Here is a 14,190-nt window from a genome sequence, read left to right on the forward strand (position 1 = left end):
GACATCTTGTCTTCAGAACTTCATTAGTGTTGAGAGGACAAGATGGCAACAGTTGATTCCTTTGGACACGCTGCCATCTGCTGGAGAGTTGGTGAATAGCAATTGAAAACTTCTTCATTGTTTCATGTGCTGTCACTTCTAAATAGTTCAATATCTCAGAAACTACACATGCTAACGTTATGAATCTTTGTGGACACCTGCCACATGATGAAATGCTTCACATGTTACAGTTTTGCCTCTATTGCTCCGCTGGACAACTTCTACAACGTTCAGAACTGCAGATTCTGCGATGGCTGCAGCAGCTGCAGCGGCTGGTTTTCAGCAATCACACACATTTCCTGTAGGAAAGGCCCATTCTAGTGTTAGTTTGTTTTCCTGTTTAGTTCCTGCTTTTGACTCGACTCGAAAAATAACAGTATCTGAATGAAATCTATTAAATTAAAAATAAAACAATCAGATTTCACATCATTGTTTTCTCTGAAAGATCAAAGAATCTAAGCTGTAAAAACACATTAGTCACTGAGTCACACTGTCTCTTCATTTTGGACTTTTAGACTGAGAACCAGGGGACGAGGTCTGGACCAATCATCTACTAGAGAACCTCCTCCTCAACACTGGAACAGTTTTTAGTGGATGATCATTTTTGAGTCCCAGATTAAAACTCAGTATTTACAGTGAATTATCATCTGAGTTTTATTTCTTTATTAGTTTCATGTGAGTGAGACCTGATCCCACTGTTTGTAACACTGACAGGTTCAGAGTATTTTAACATGAAAAACGTACAAACCTTCAAATATTTGAAGTGATAAACAAACAGGTTCCAGTGATTCTATTGGTCAATTAACAGATAATTTTCTCCTTTGACTCTACAGTTTCACTTTCACTCAGAAACCTGTTCTAGTTGTTACAGCTGTTGAATATTTAATTACGGAAATCGAACGTTTTTTAACTGTTGTATGTAGATGGAAAACTGCAGCATTTATTTCTCAGCTTTTTAAATATTCGGGCTACGTTACAAAGAGAAAGTCGATGAACGTCTATGAGACGATTGACGGAAAAACAGCTCAGTGGATCATTTTCACACACTCGACGGTAAGTAGCTAAATTTCAGTTATTTGTTCAGTCAAAGACCAGAACCAGTCCTGAGAGACCAGTATATCAGTATGGTACCAGTAGACACTCGTGTACAACTACAAATACGTGTATTACTTTAGTACAGAAAACTGCGCAGTTTAGTTTTTACGTAATGTTTAATAAAGAACCTGTTTCCGCAAAGGTCGCAGTGAAAATCAACGTATTTCTGTACGAAATAAAGGAGTAAATGAAGACATCATCTGTCCTGTTTGTAGACACCAGGACAGCGTTTGCAGTTTATTAGGAACCTTCGTTTTATGGAAAGAAAATGTATCCAGAGACCTCGTCTGAACTAATGTCTCTGCATCGTCTGCATTGATTTCTAATGTTAATGTTTCATGTTTTTAGCAGCAGATCGTTTCAGTCTTTACTGCATCACTGTAAAACTTGTTATCAGTAGCTGTTTCTCATAGTCACTGATCCAGAAAAACTCCTCATAAACTCTAGACATTTTACAAAAAAGCAAAGTCACAGAATAATGAACATAAGTAACTTTATTCTCAATAAAGTCTTTTCCGCTCAGAGAAACCATCAAACCAGCGTCTTTCTACAGCTGAAGCTTTGTGAACCAAAGTGCAAACACAGAGACTCTGTCTTCTAGTTAAAATCTGCTTCACATGAGGCTCCACACTAAAATGCTCTTTTATCAGGAAAAGTCTGATGTTTGTTTCTCTCTACAAAAAGAATAGTTTGATCTGAGCATCACAAATGTTACATTGTATAAAGAACAAAGATTTCATCTCATGAGTCCATGGAGGCTCAGATATAAAAGATCCCAGTTCAGAATGTTTTGAATGAGCCGTTGTTGAGGAATATTCACAAATCATCTCACATCTGTCTGATATTTGCAGGTTCCTGTCCCATGTTTCCACTAATAACCAAAGCTGGAGCAGATTTATGAGCAAAAATGATTGAATTTCTCAGTGTTACATTTTACCTGTGTTTCCAGTTTTCATCTGAACACACACAGGACTGGTACAGTTGTGAATAAATACAGAAATGAGAAAATTATTCCATCATCATGAGATAACAGCATAACAATGTAGCTGCATCAATGGACGTTCTTGGCTTCAGTCATTTTAACCAAAGAGGCCAAGTTTGTTCTTGAGCAAATGTTAATAAAGTCGATCTCATACCTGCTGTTTAGTGATGTTTTACAATAAATGTTTCTTTTTATTTCCAGATGTTCTTCATGTGTTTGGATGTTACAACACAACAAACTTCATCCTAAATCTCAGTGAGATGTTGTCTTCAGCCAATCAAAACCATCGACCTGGTCTTTAAAATGTCTTTGAGGACGTCTGTGACAGTCACAACTTTCCTGGTAAAACAGTTTATTACAGTAAATAACTAGAAGCTTGTCTTTGTGTTATTTTTGCCATTTATTGCTCCTCCTCCTCATTTCTGATCTGAAAACCTTTTTCATATCCTGATTCTGATTCGCAGTCTCTGTCCCTCATAAAATAAGTTCAGTGTCCAACAATAAACTGAGAAGTTGAAGCTTTTTGTTCAGAGAAACTTCAGCAGCTTCACTGAGTGAAACACTGTGGGGGTGAAATGTAGCACAGTGTGTCTGAAATAGTGATCAGTGAGAAAGTTTGATGTAGGTGAGTTTTCTTTCTGCTGGTGTGATGGAAGGATGTGTTGTGTTGCAGGTCATTGTGGTTGTTTCCTCACTGTGTTCAGTCCATTTTTTTAATCATCACAGATCAGCAGGTCAAAGTCTGCTGCATTACAGCTCTGTGATCTTTAATCTGAGACTCATGGAGACAATTGAAGGTCAGAATCCAGCAGAACTTAAGCTGTTTGCTTTTTCATTATCACTGCAGCTGTTAAAAAAAAAAGATGAATGGGACAATAAGAAAAGTCTTTCTGCCTTGAGATCAACTGGTGACCTGTCCAGTGTTGGCCTGCATCATATCCCCTCATTAGTTGTAAATATTGTGCCCAAAACATTAGAACCACCTCTTCTTATAATACACTTCAGTCTGACTCCACAGTAGAAGTTTCACCTTTTTACAGTTTCAACCTACAAACTGAGAAGTTATAACCTTGTAAAAGTAGAATTCATGGCAGAGCTGCTGTGTTGGATTGTACCTGTCCAGGGTGGACAGTGACAGCTGGGACAGACTGCAGCCCCCCATGACCCCCCCATGACCCACGAGCAGCATAAGTGGTTAAGATAAAGACCATAACCATGGTACAGTTTAGTGCACAGAGAGTGAAACAGTGGTGAAGCTCATGTTTAACACGTCCACACTCATCACTTTACTGCTGTGGTTTAAGCTTCTTCCTCATGATTCTGCTTAGTATCAAGTGACACAAGTCATTTGACTGGAAGTTGAAGTAGAATGTTGGGAACTTTGAGTTTTCCAGCAGAACTGATGGACTTTGATTGTAAGAAGTGATAAATGTTTAATTATTAATTAATTAAATTAAAAAATGGTATAAAAGTGAAAATATAATTTAATAAATAACTTTGTGACTTAAATTAAATATTTGGAACAACAAACATTGGAACAAATTGAGGACAGTGACATCTGGTGGCTGATAAATCTTACTTCAAACCTTCAGGACTAAAGGATTTTCACATTTTTAATGTCCTGTTTGCAATAAAATAACAAGAAACCTGTGTGTTATTATCAAATCTATAAGACTTTTGTTCTTATAGAACTTCAGCAGAAGTCTTGTCTGTGTCTACCTGCCTAAATGCATTGAGTTGTTGCCATGTGATTGGCTGATTAGATATTTGCATTAACAAACAGTTGGACAGTTGTACCTAATAAAGTGGCAGGTGAGTGTAAGTAAATGCAGTAAAATTCTATGTGGGAGAAAAAAACACTGACAGTCATGAACTGGCCTTAAAGGACGTCACAGTAAATATTGACTTCTGCCTGTAGAAGCTGCTTTGTTGGAAATATGTGTTGGTTTTTTAGTTATGCAGCTTGTTAAAACATCCTAAATCTGATGGGCAACTTAAAGCTTTTACAAAGTAATGTACATCCACACAAACAGCTGCCAGACAGCAGGTCTAGAGGAAGACCAAGAGGAGATTTATAGATGTAGTGAGAGAGGACATGAAGTTAGTTGGTGTGAGAGAAGAGGATGCAGAGGACAGAGTTAGATGGAGGCACATGATTTGCCGTGGTGACACCTGAAAGGGAACAGAACAAAGGAAAAGAAGTTGTTCTACAGTATGTTGGGTTCATTCCCTCAGGTTTCCTCTCTTCTTATGTGCTTTAATCAGCATCTTCCTCCACTCACCTCCTCTTCCACTTGTTGCTCTTTATTTCTCTGCTCTTTCTCTCCACCTCATTGTTCTCTGTCTGTTTGACTCCTTCACTTTGTGACAGTGTCTAATTCAAAGGTCAGAGATAAAAACCTTCTTCTCTTTTTCCACAGATACTGGTGATGAACATCTTCAGTGGACATTGTCTCACATGTCATCGAGCAGAGTATCAGATAGGAAATGAATGTTGTCCTATGTGTCCTGCTGGTAAGATCCAACTGAATGTTAAAGGACATTCCAATGATAAAATGTCAGTGATATTTAATTAATTGTTGATTTTCTTTACAACAGGAAGTCGAGTTAAAATTGATTGTACAGAGTTCAGAAGTACTTCCTGTCTGCCCTGCTTGGAGGGAACATTTTTGGATAAGTCCACTGGACTTAAACATTGTTTCATCTGCACAAACTGTGATTCAGGTATATTTCTGTCAATCTTTTGTAATTATTAGTAGTTACTAAGTCTGAGCAGAGATTTAAAGACAGTACTTTAAGTAGGTTTATTTCTACAAGTCCTACAAGTTCAATATAAGAACTGAGAAACCTGTTGATCATAATGAACTTAGACATTACTGGTTCTACAACCACAAATCCAAAGAAGTTTGGACGATGTGTAAAACATAAACATCAACAGACTGTAATAATGTGCAAATCTTATCAACCATTATTTAATTTACAATAGAACATAAACAACATCTCAGATGTTGAAACATTTCATGGAAAAGTTCAGCTCATTTTGAATTTGATGGCCTTAGTTGCCAGATTTTTCCTTTTATGATGCGCCAAATGTTTTCTATTGGTGGAAGGTCTGGACTGGTCTGATGGCCTCAGCCAGATATGGGTTTTGTCTTTGTCCATGTGTGGTTAGCTGTTTGTTCTGTGTTTTATTGTCTTCCAGGAAGTCTGAGGGTTAAGCTGAGTTTTAGACATGCAGCACACCTGTGTCAATTGGGTTGAGATTCTTATAAAGGAGGCCTCAAAGATCTCCTCAGTCTCTTTCCCTGGGCCGGCCTGCTGAATCCTCTTTGTATTGTATGCATCTTGTCTTGCATGTCCTCTTTTCACACTACCCATCCAACGCTGAATTGACACTGACTTGCTCACAAACATGATTTAAAACTCTGTGTATTCAATTAAAAGAATAAACAAAACATTATTTTTGTTGTTTCCTGTCACATACTATTGAGACAGGTTGTGACACAAGCCAGTTCAGCATCCAGACTCTTCTCCTGTGAAACCATGCTGTTGTGATGGATGCAGTATGTGGTTTATCATGGTCTTGCTGAAATATGCAAATGCTTCCCTAAAAGAGACGTCGTCTGGATGGGAGCAGATGTTGCTCTAAAACCTCTATGTACTTTTTAGCATTGATGGCGTCTTTCCAGATGTGTGAGCTGCCCGCACCACAGGCACTAATGCACCTCCACACCATCAGAGATGCAGGCTTTAGAACTGTCCGCTGATAACAAGCTGGATGGTCCCTCTCCTCTTTAGTCTGCAGGTCACGAGATCTATGGTTTCCAAAAATTCCTTTCAACTTGATTTAAATAGTGCCAACTCACATCAAAGTTATCTCAAGGCACTTTACATAATAAAGTCAGGACTATACAGATATGTAGAGAAAACCCAAGAAATCCTCCTTCAGCCAGCCCTAGGCTTCCCTTTAACGGAAGAAACCTCCAGCAGAACGAGAAGAGGAAAGGACCTCAGTTTACATTCGAGAGGCTCTGCTTCTCTGAAATGCTCCTTTTATACCAGGTCATGTTACTGACCAGTTGCCAATTAACCTAGTTAGTTGTCAAATGCTCCTCAATTTGTGTTTTTATTTTCCCGGCTTTTGTTCCCCTGTTCCAACTTTTTAAAACTGTTGCTAGCATCAAATTCAAAATGCTAATATTTTCCACGAAATGCTAAAATGTCTCAATTTCAACATCTGAGATGTTTATGTTCTATTGTGAATAAAATATGGGTTGATCAGATTTGAATTCTGTTTTTATTTAGATTGTACATATTGTCCTAACTACTTTGGAATTGAAGTTGTAAAATCAGTAGTGTCTAAATTCATTAAAATCAACAGTTCTTATGTTGAACTTGTAGGACTTGTAGTAATAAACCTACTTAAAGTACTGTCTTTAACTCTATGCTAAGACTTAGTAACTGATAATTACTATGTAATGCTAATTAAAGACTGGATCCAGAAACAAAGGCCTCTAAAATACTACATGACCAGTTAGGACATGTTTAGTGTTCTAACAGGTTCTTTTTATTGAAGGACATGTATGATGACAAAGTTCATTGGATCAACTGTTAAAGTCAGCTGAGACATGCAAGAACATTTTGAAATCTTCTTTTTCTCCTACTTTTCCCTGTGAATTTATGAACAATGCTCCAAACTGCACAAATGTGTTGTCAATCACTTGTTTTTGACTGATTACCGACATATTATCATTAATAAAATCAATCTAAAATAGTTCTCATTAAATTGGCCATAATGATGATATGATGAACAGAATATTAATGTATTTAGTTGTGTGTTGCCAGGCTGCTGGACGAAGGTACAACAGCTTTAAGAAAATGTGAAGTATGAGAAAATTGCTCATTGCCACAAACAAAGACTTTATAAAGCTAGAGTTCAGTGGTGTCCTCCATGTCCATCTGTCCTTTCTCCTGCTATGATGACATCACTTTCACACTGTGTTGTATGTACGGACACTTTTCTTCTCCAGGATTTTGTGTCACATTTCCCAAAGACGTCAGAAAGATCATCTTATCTGGTCTCTAACAGAGATCCTGCATTTCCACATGTACTGTAACATCTATGTGTTCACAGATTCTGGTTTGAAGACAAAAACATCATGTACAACAACATCAGATGCAGTTTGTGAACCACTGGAGGGATTTTACTGTGTGGACTTCACAGAGGACACATGTGTGAGAGCACACAGACACAAAAGCTGTGAACCAGGACAGTACATCAGCAGAAATGGTTGGTTTTGAAATGAGAAAACCAAAGTTCACCAAACTGATCTGAACTAAACCATCATGGATTCCAAACCCTGGTCCAAAAATACTCAGTTTGTTTTCTAACCTCCCCACAGCTGATCACCTGGATCAGGTGTTCAGTTAGTCAGAAGTTGGAAGAAACCAATTTGCTTTGTCTTTCTTCAACCCACCCTCATCTAAGATGGTGTCTTCTAGCTTCTCATTAATTAAACACACCTGATCCAGGTGACCAGCAGTGCAGGGACAGACAGAAAACTATCAGGGCAGTTCCATTGTCCTTCTGTAGGACCTACAGCTCAGTACAGTTTTAGGCTGAATTTACTTTGGACGTTTCAACATAACAAACTTTAACCCAAATCCCACCAAAATGCTATTTCTGGCTACTGAAAACCATCAACCTGCTCTTTAAAAACACTGCACAACGACGTTTGCTGGTAAAACTGTTCACCACCTTTACTGCACTTTTATCAGGATGTAAATTATCATTTGTTGTTATTTTGTTTTCCTGCTTAGTTCCTGTTTTTGGCTTGATTTAAAAAAAAACAAGCTCTTTTTTTTAAACCTGTCAAAATAAATAAAAAACAATATTTGAACGAAATCTAACAATCAAATTTCACTGCAGTGTTTTAACTTTTAAATGATGTTTTAACCATCCTTATTAATACAAAATACATGCTATTCTGTCCTGAGGACAAGACGACCCAGATATCAACATGTAGCCAGTGTTTCTGACACTGCAGAGTAAATGTTTTCTAGAATCCAGTTCTAATCAATGTGGATCCTGGTACATTGTCTTTGTATTTTCAGCATTTTGCTAAAAACATGTTACAGCTGCTGATCTACAGGCTGGATCATTATCTCACCTGCACATTTTCTCAACACAGTTTCTGACAAGAAGCAGGATGGAACTTTTTATACATACAGTCATTCTCAGCAACAATAACCAGATGCCAGATGTTTTTGGACTATGTTAGACAGTATGTGTGTGTACTGTTGGTATGAAAATGAAATGAAAGTCTTAGCTGGGAGGTGTAGAATGCATGATACAGAGGTTTTTAATGTTTGACCTTTAAACCTCCTGGACTGGTGACTGCACGGTGCCTCACTAATGCACTAAATGTGAGGCTGGTTCTCTCACATTTAAATCACAGACTCTGTCTCAGTTTTTACTTGTGTTCCAGGTGTCAGACTGTGGAGTGTGTGTTCCTGATATTTCAGAGTTTAGTGCACAAATAATTGTAGAGACAGACTTACTCATGTCCAAGGTCCTAAAGAGACTTCACTGCAGAGTACAGGGTTAGACATTGAGTTAAACATTGAGTATTTACAATTAGTTATCATCGCTGTTTTTTTAAATATATGTTTTTAATGTGAGTGTAACCTGATCCCATTGTTTATAAAACTTTCAGAATCATGATATTTTACCATGAAAAACAAACAAACCTTCACATATATAAACTGGTAAACAAACAGGTTCCAATGATTCTATTGGCCATCATCTACTTTTCCTGAGACTCTGCAGTTTCAGTATAACTCAGAAACCTGATTTGTTTTTTACAGCTCTGTGTAGAAGTTTTATTGCTGAAATCACACATTTTTCTAACAATTTTGTCTAGATGGAAAACTGCACCATTTATTCCTCAGCTTTCTAATAATTCGCGCTACACTACAGAGGAAATTCATTTTTCCCGAGGCAGTTGAACGTCTCATAGAGCAGTGAGGAAAAAACAGCTCAGTTGATCATTTATCCGCATCTTGATTTGGCACATTCACAAATCATCTCTCTCTCTCATCCTTTCGGTTTATCCCGTGAGTTGAGCGTCATCACAGTGGATCATTTGTCCGCATGATGAATTGGCAGGTTTTTTTTACGCCGCCCTTCCTGATGCAACCCTCCCCAATTTCTTCCTGAGTGGAGAAACGGGAAAACAGCTCAATGGATCATTTTCACACACTCGACGGTAAGTGGCTGAATTTCTGTAGCTACACTGGTCCAAAGAAATACTGCCCACGAATCATACAGATGTCTTTTAAGTATTTATTTTCCGCTCTCTCTCTCTCTCTCTCTTCATTTGACACCGTGAAAACTACAAGAAATAAAAGAACATACAACTTTGAAATGAATACATGTTTTCCAGTCAAAATCTCTCAGGCTAGTGTTCGTACAAAAGCACATCAACATGAATACAGCCCTGTTACCGTGTGCACCTCTTGAACCAAGTGCAGAATAGTTCTTTTGGGGCCTCGTGTCTTTCCTCAGGATGCACGTTAGCTTGACCCATAATGCCACCGTGATGCCCCTCACCAACTCTAGTCACATGACCCGTCCATCAAAATAAAAGCTTTTACAAGCCCATTCAACTTCGACCAAACATTTTGTATTTCACAAAAATGTATTTACAAATAAATTTTAACAGTTGTATGTAATAAAATAATTCAGAACTTATAACAGAAACATAATAATAAACATGTCATTCAGACAGTTACAATTTCTGTTATTTGTTCGGTCAAAGACCAGAACCAGTCCTGAGAGACCAGTATATCAGTATGGTACCAGTGGACACTCGTGTACAACTACAAATACGTGTATTACTGTAGTACAGAAAACTGCGCAGTTTAGTTTTTACTTAATGTTTAATAAAGAACCTGTTTCCGCAAACGTCGCAGTGAAAATCAACGTATTTCTGTATGAAATAAACATCATCTGTCCTGTTTGTAGACACCAGGACAGCGGTTGCAGTTTATTAGGAACCTTCGTTTTATGGAAAGAAAATGTATCCAGAGACCTCGTCTGAACTAATGTCTCTGCATCGTCTGCATTGATTTCTAATGTTAATGTTTCATGTTTTTAGCAGCAGATCGTTTCAGTCTTTACTGCATCACTGTAAAACTTGTTATCAGTAGCTGTTTCTCATAGTCACTGATCCAGAAAAACTCATCATAAATTGTAGACATTTTACAAATAAGCACAGTCACAGAATAATGAACATAAGTAACTTTATTCTCAATAAAGTCTTGTCCGCTCAGAGAAACCATCAAACCAGCGTCTTTCTACAGCTGAAGCTTTGTGAACCTTCTACTTGTCAAATCTGTCTGATATTTGCAGGTTCCTGTCCCATGTTTCCACTAATAACCAAAGCTGGAGCAGATTTATGTAGCACATTTGACAAAACACGCAGACAGAATCTTGTGGTTTCTCTCTCTTTACTGCAAAATTACAGACAAACAGTTCACTGTTGTTAGCATAGTTCTGTCTCGTGTCTCGTCTCAGCGCAGCCTGTAAAATTCCCGACCTAAGCATATTTAACACATACTCGTAACAACTGTAATAAATGTTTGGCACCAATAATGAAACAGCACTACTACAACTTCAGTCCTTACAACTGACATCTTTACAGTTACATGCAATGCAATTTAGATGTTTCTCAATCAAATGTACCGTAGAGGGTCCTAATGCTAATGGCCGAGTTAGCTTAACTGCTACACTGTCATTGCTAACATCTAACTCGTGCCAACACACACTGAGTGGGAGCAAACGGCCAACTTTGCCACTTTACTCATAACTAGTGATTATTAGGTACCAAAATATCGATATTTCGATCTTGACGGGCAATTTTTAAATATCGATTCTCAAGTTAAAATATCGATATTTTCTGTTTATTTATTCATAGTGTAACGGCCCAGCAAGTGGGTTAGTGTGGGGGCGGATATGTTGGCGAAGTCGCTCTGGTGCTAGCCCCTGCAGAAAGGAGTGGAGGCTCAGTTCCTCTCGGGCTGCAACCGGAAAGGTGGGGTAGCCGCGTTGGGTGTAGAGCTGTACATCAGCGGCAAAAGCCCCCAAGCTCTCTCCGTCATGTCTGTAGTGGCCAGCTAGCTGCTCTCTGCTCTGCTCAACGGAGGTTCTCTGCCCGAAACGCCGTTGGAGAGCGGCGGTGATGGCTTGGAGCTCCCGACGATCCTCTGGGAGTAGGTCAGCAAGCACCTGCAAGGCAGGACCTTCCAGAGCCAGGGCCAGGTGAGTAGCCGTTTCCTCACCGCTCCATCCCCCATGGAGGGCAGCCAACTCGACCTGGGCGAGGTAGGAGTCAGCCCACTGTAACGTGGTAGCTTTACTGCCGTTATGGGTAACGGTCCGCGTCTCCCGTGGTCAGGGTTGCAGTGTGTAGACCGGCCCACACTGGTGCCGTCGACTCGCTAGCCTTTCGCCGTGCCCCCAGCTTGAGGTGCTCCAGCAGCACGCTGCTCTTTAAGACTGCACGCTCTAACTCGACTATGCTTCGCTCCATTATGGCGTCTACTAGACTATAAATCCCACTTGCTGACACCAATGTAGCAACCCACGGTTTATGGGAGCTAACTGTGAGAGGCGGTGAAGCTAAAGCTAAGGCTAACCCTAACTGACTTAGCTAATCTAATCGGCTAGCTTGGGTGCTAGCAAGCTAACGTCAACGAACAGTTCAAAATGGCAGGCGGAAGGAAGAACACTTGCGCCCCATACACCGCACGACTCCAAGTGCCTCGAGCTGTTTGACATAAGCAATAGCTGAGAGATAGCTGAGCTTTATTTTGAACACATTTACCCATAATTCCCCCGGGGCAGATTGCATCCGCCCCCACACTAACCCACTTGCTGGGCCGTTACAATATTTTCTCTGCAGTCATATCCGAATGTTTTCTGCTCCTTCTACATCAGTTTGTATGTTATTTGTGATGCGCCGCATAGGAACTACTTTTCCTTCCGCCGATCCGCCCCATGATCCACAATCTTCAACTAAACTTCTTCGACACGTGCTCGGCCGGCTGGCGGCTCCGCCTCCAAACACAGGCAGCATTTCGGAGCGAAATGTATCATTTTTATTCACGGACTATTTCGCTACGAACGTTCTGTTTCAAAATAATTGTAGAAATAGGCAAAGTGTGTCTAATCCATAATTGGTTTTAAACAAAGGGAAAGAAATACAGATGGGTATATAAGACATACATGTAGATGAGGGCGAGTCATGGATATCAAGTGACATAAACTATTCACCTGATAAAGAAAGTGTCATGCTGTTGTCATGGAGATAAGTCAGAACGTTAATACGTTTTATTTAAAATAATGAAAATGTTAAAAATGCCAATAGGTTGAACAATGATTTTTCTGTCGTTTTAATGTTTTTAATTATTCCCTGTAAGGGCTCACGTGATTGTGTTTCATCGTGATCAGATGACAGAATTAAAATAACACTCTGGATATCGGATCGGATCGATATCGCGATACTAGCCAAGGTATTACTTGGAATCGGATCGAATCTGAAATCACTGGTATCGCCCATCACTACTCATAACCCTCTGCTTTATATGAAACTTTACTCCTCTATTCCATATGTCGTCAGCTTACCTGCAAAATTACAGTACAAACAGTAGTTGTTAACATCGTTCTATTTCCTATGTTGTTTGCCCTCTGGCTGTAGCATAATGAACCAATCCCTGCGCGCTCGCGCCAACTGAAGCAGTATAGTCCACGCCCACCGGTGAGTGGGCCAAAAAGTTGCTACTTTATCGCTCTCATGGTGTGCTCAATTACGTCCGCAATCACACCATAAGAGAGCGGCGATAGTAGCACGTATTCCCTTTTTTTTCCTTCAGCCTTGTGCCAGCTAAGAGCTATTCCTTAACTAAAGAGCAAATATGTCCAGTAAAGATAAGCGACGCAGCGGCAGCACCGGCGGCGATGATGACGGCGGGAGCAAAGCGAAGAAAGGCAGTGTCAGGATCTGCGGAGCTTGTCAAGTTGGGTACATTGAACCCGGTGACCTTCACCCCCGCTGCCTTGGCTTCTTGGGGGCGGAACACGCGGGCCTCGCTCTTACTGAGCGGGCTTCCTGCATGTTCTGCAGGCTTCTGCCTGAGGACACCCTACGCTCCCGGGCGGATTTCTTTTCTGAAAATCCGGAGCAGTATTGGCTTCTTAGCGATGTTCTTGACATTGAGCCTCCTGACCGCCTTCTCACTGAGCACCATTTGCAGGAGCCGGGGTCTGACGACTCCGCCTCCGCGTCTCACGGCTCATCTTCGGGCTCCCCCCTGCTCCCCCCCCTCCACCTGCGGGGCTGGAGCAGCGCCCTCCGAGCTACGCTCTACGTCGTAGCTCTCAATCATCAACACCGCTTCACGCCATGGTGCAGCTACTACAAGAGCTTCCGGACATCATTAAGATCGCCAGCGCTCGTGGTGATCTTTCTGTGCCGTAGGATGCCGCGTCGCCACCCCAGGAAGCCGCCTTTGGCCGCTATAACCCCGGGCGAGCGTCCCGGCCTGTTCCTACCTGGCCGCTATTCCCCACGGTAGCCGCCTATGTGCACGGCCCTGCCAGCGAGCCGGCGAAGCTTAAAGCTCCAGTTTCTACCTTTGCATCTATCACCAAGGTGAAAGGTCTCACGGATGACGGTTTTCCGCCAGTCCCAACGCTGGAACCTAGCCTCGCCGGTCTTTTTGGAGTCAAGTGCAATCTCAGAGCCGGCCGACGCCCCACTCCACCCTCTCCTAAAGATGCATTGACAGCTCGCCTCACTGACCGCTCACATCAGTGTGCGTTTCAGTCGGCAGCGGCAGCTAATAACATCTTTGTTTTAGCTAATGCCATTTCTGATCTGGCTCTCCTACCTGATGCTCTTCCCGACAAGTACGCTGAAGATCAGCAAGTTTTCCAGCGCAATCCTCGCCTTGTGCGCCCCGATAGCGATCGCTTCGGCGCGCATCTCGGCATGGCAAACCATGATCGCGAG

At 40.9% G+C, this 14,190-nt stretch overlaps 2 protein-coding genes across 4 annotated transcripts in view; both read left to right on the forward strand.

Moving 5' to 3' along the window:
• The window catches only part of LOC137139072 (tumor necrosis factor receptor superfamily member 14-like), a 69,872-nt gene that overhangs the window by 45,033 nt on the left and 10,649 nt on the right, over window positions 1–14,190 (forward strand). The window contains exons 1-4 of one of the 3 annotated variants that reach the window (XM_067525797.1): window positions 853–1,092; window positions 2,318–2,458; window positions 4,537–4,630; window positions 4,715–4,840. The exons of 1 other annotated variant lie outside the window; for it this stretch is intronic. In XM_067525797.1, the coding sequence (XP_067381898.1) occupies window positions 2,420–2,458; window positions 4,537–4,630; window positions 4,715–4,840 (259 nt within the window). In that variant the 5' untranslated portion in view covers window positions 853–1,092; window positions 2,318–2,419. Of the gene's footprint in view, window positions 1–852; window positions 1,093–2,317; window positions 2,459–4,536; window positions 4,631–4,714; window positions 4,841–14,190 lie in introns of those variants that run through there. One more of the 3 variants, XM_067525799.1, reaches the window with a different exon arrangement.
• The window catches only part of LOC137139070 (tumor necrosis factor receptor superfamily member 14-like), a 32,496-nt gene continuing 29,721 nt past the window's right edge, over window positions 11,416–14,190 (forward strand). Inside the window, exon 1 of the mRNA XM_067525780.1 lies at window positions 11,416–11,438. The gene's annotated coding sequence lies outside the window, so the exon portion shown is untranslated. The remainder of the gene's footprint in view (window positions 11,439–14,190) is intronic.

Source organism: Channa argus, chromosome 13 (assembly GCF_033026475.1).
Source record: "Channa argus isolate prfri chromosome 13, Channa argus male v1.0, whole genome shotgun sequence".
In the NCBI taxonomy this organism is placed as follows: Eukaryota; Metazoa; Chordata; class Actinopteri; order Anabantiformes; family Channidae; genus Channa; species Channa argus.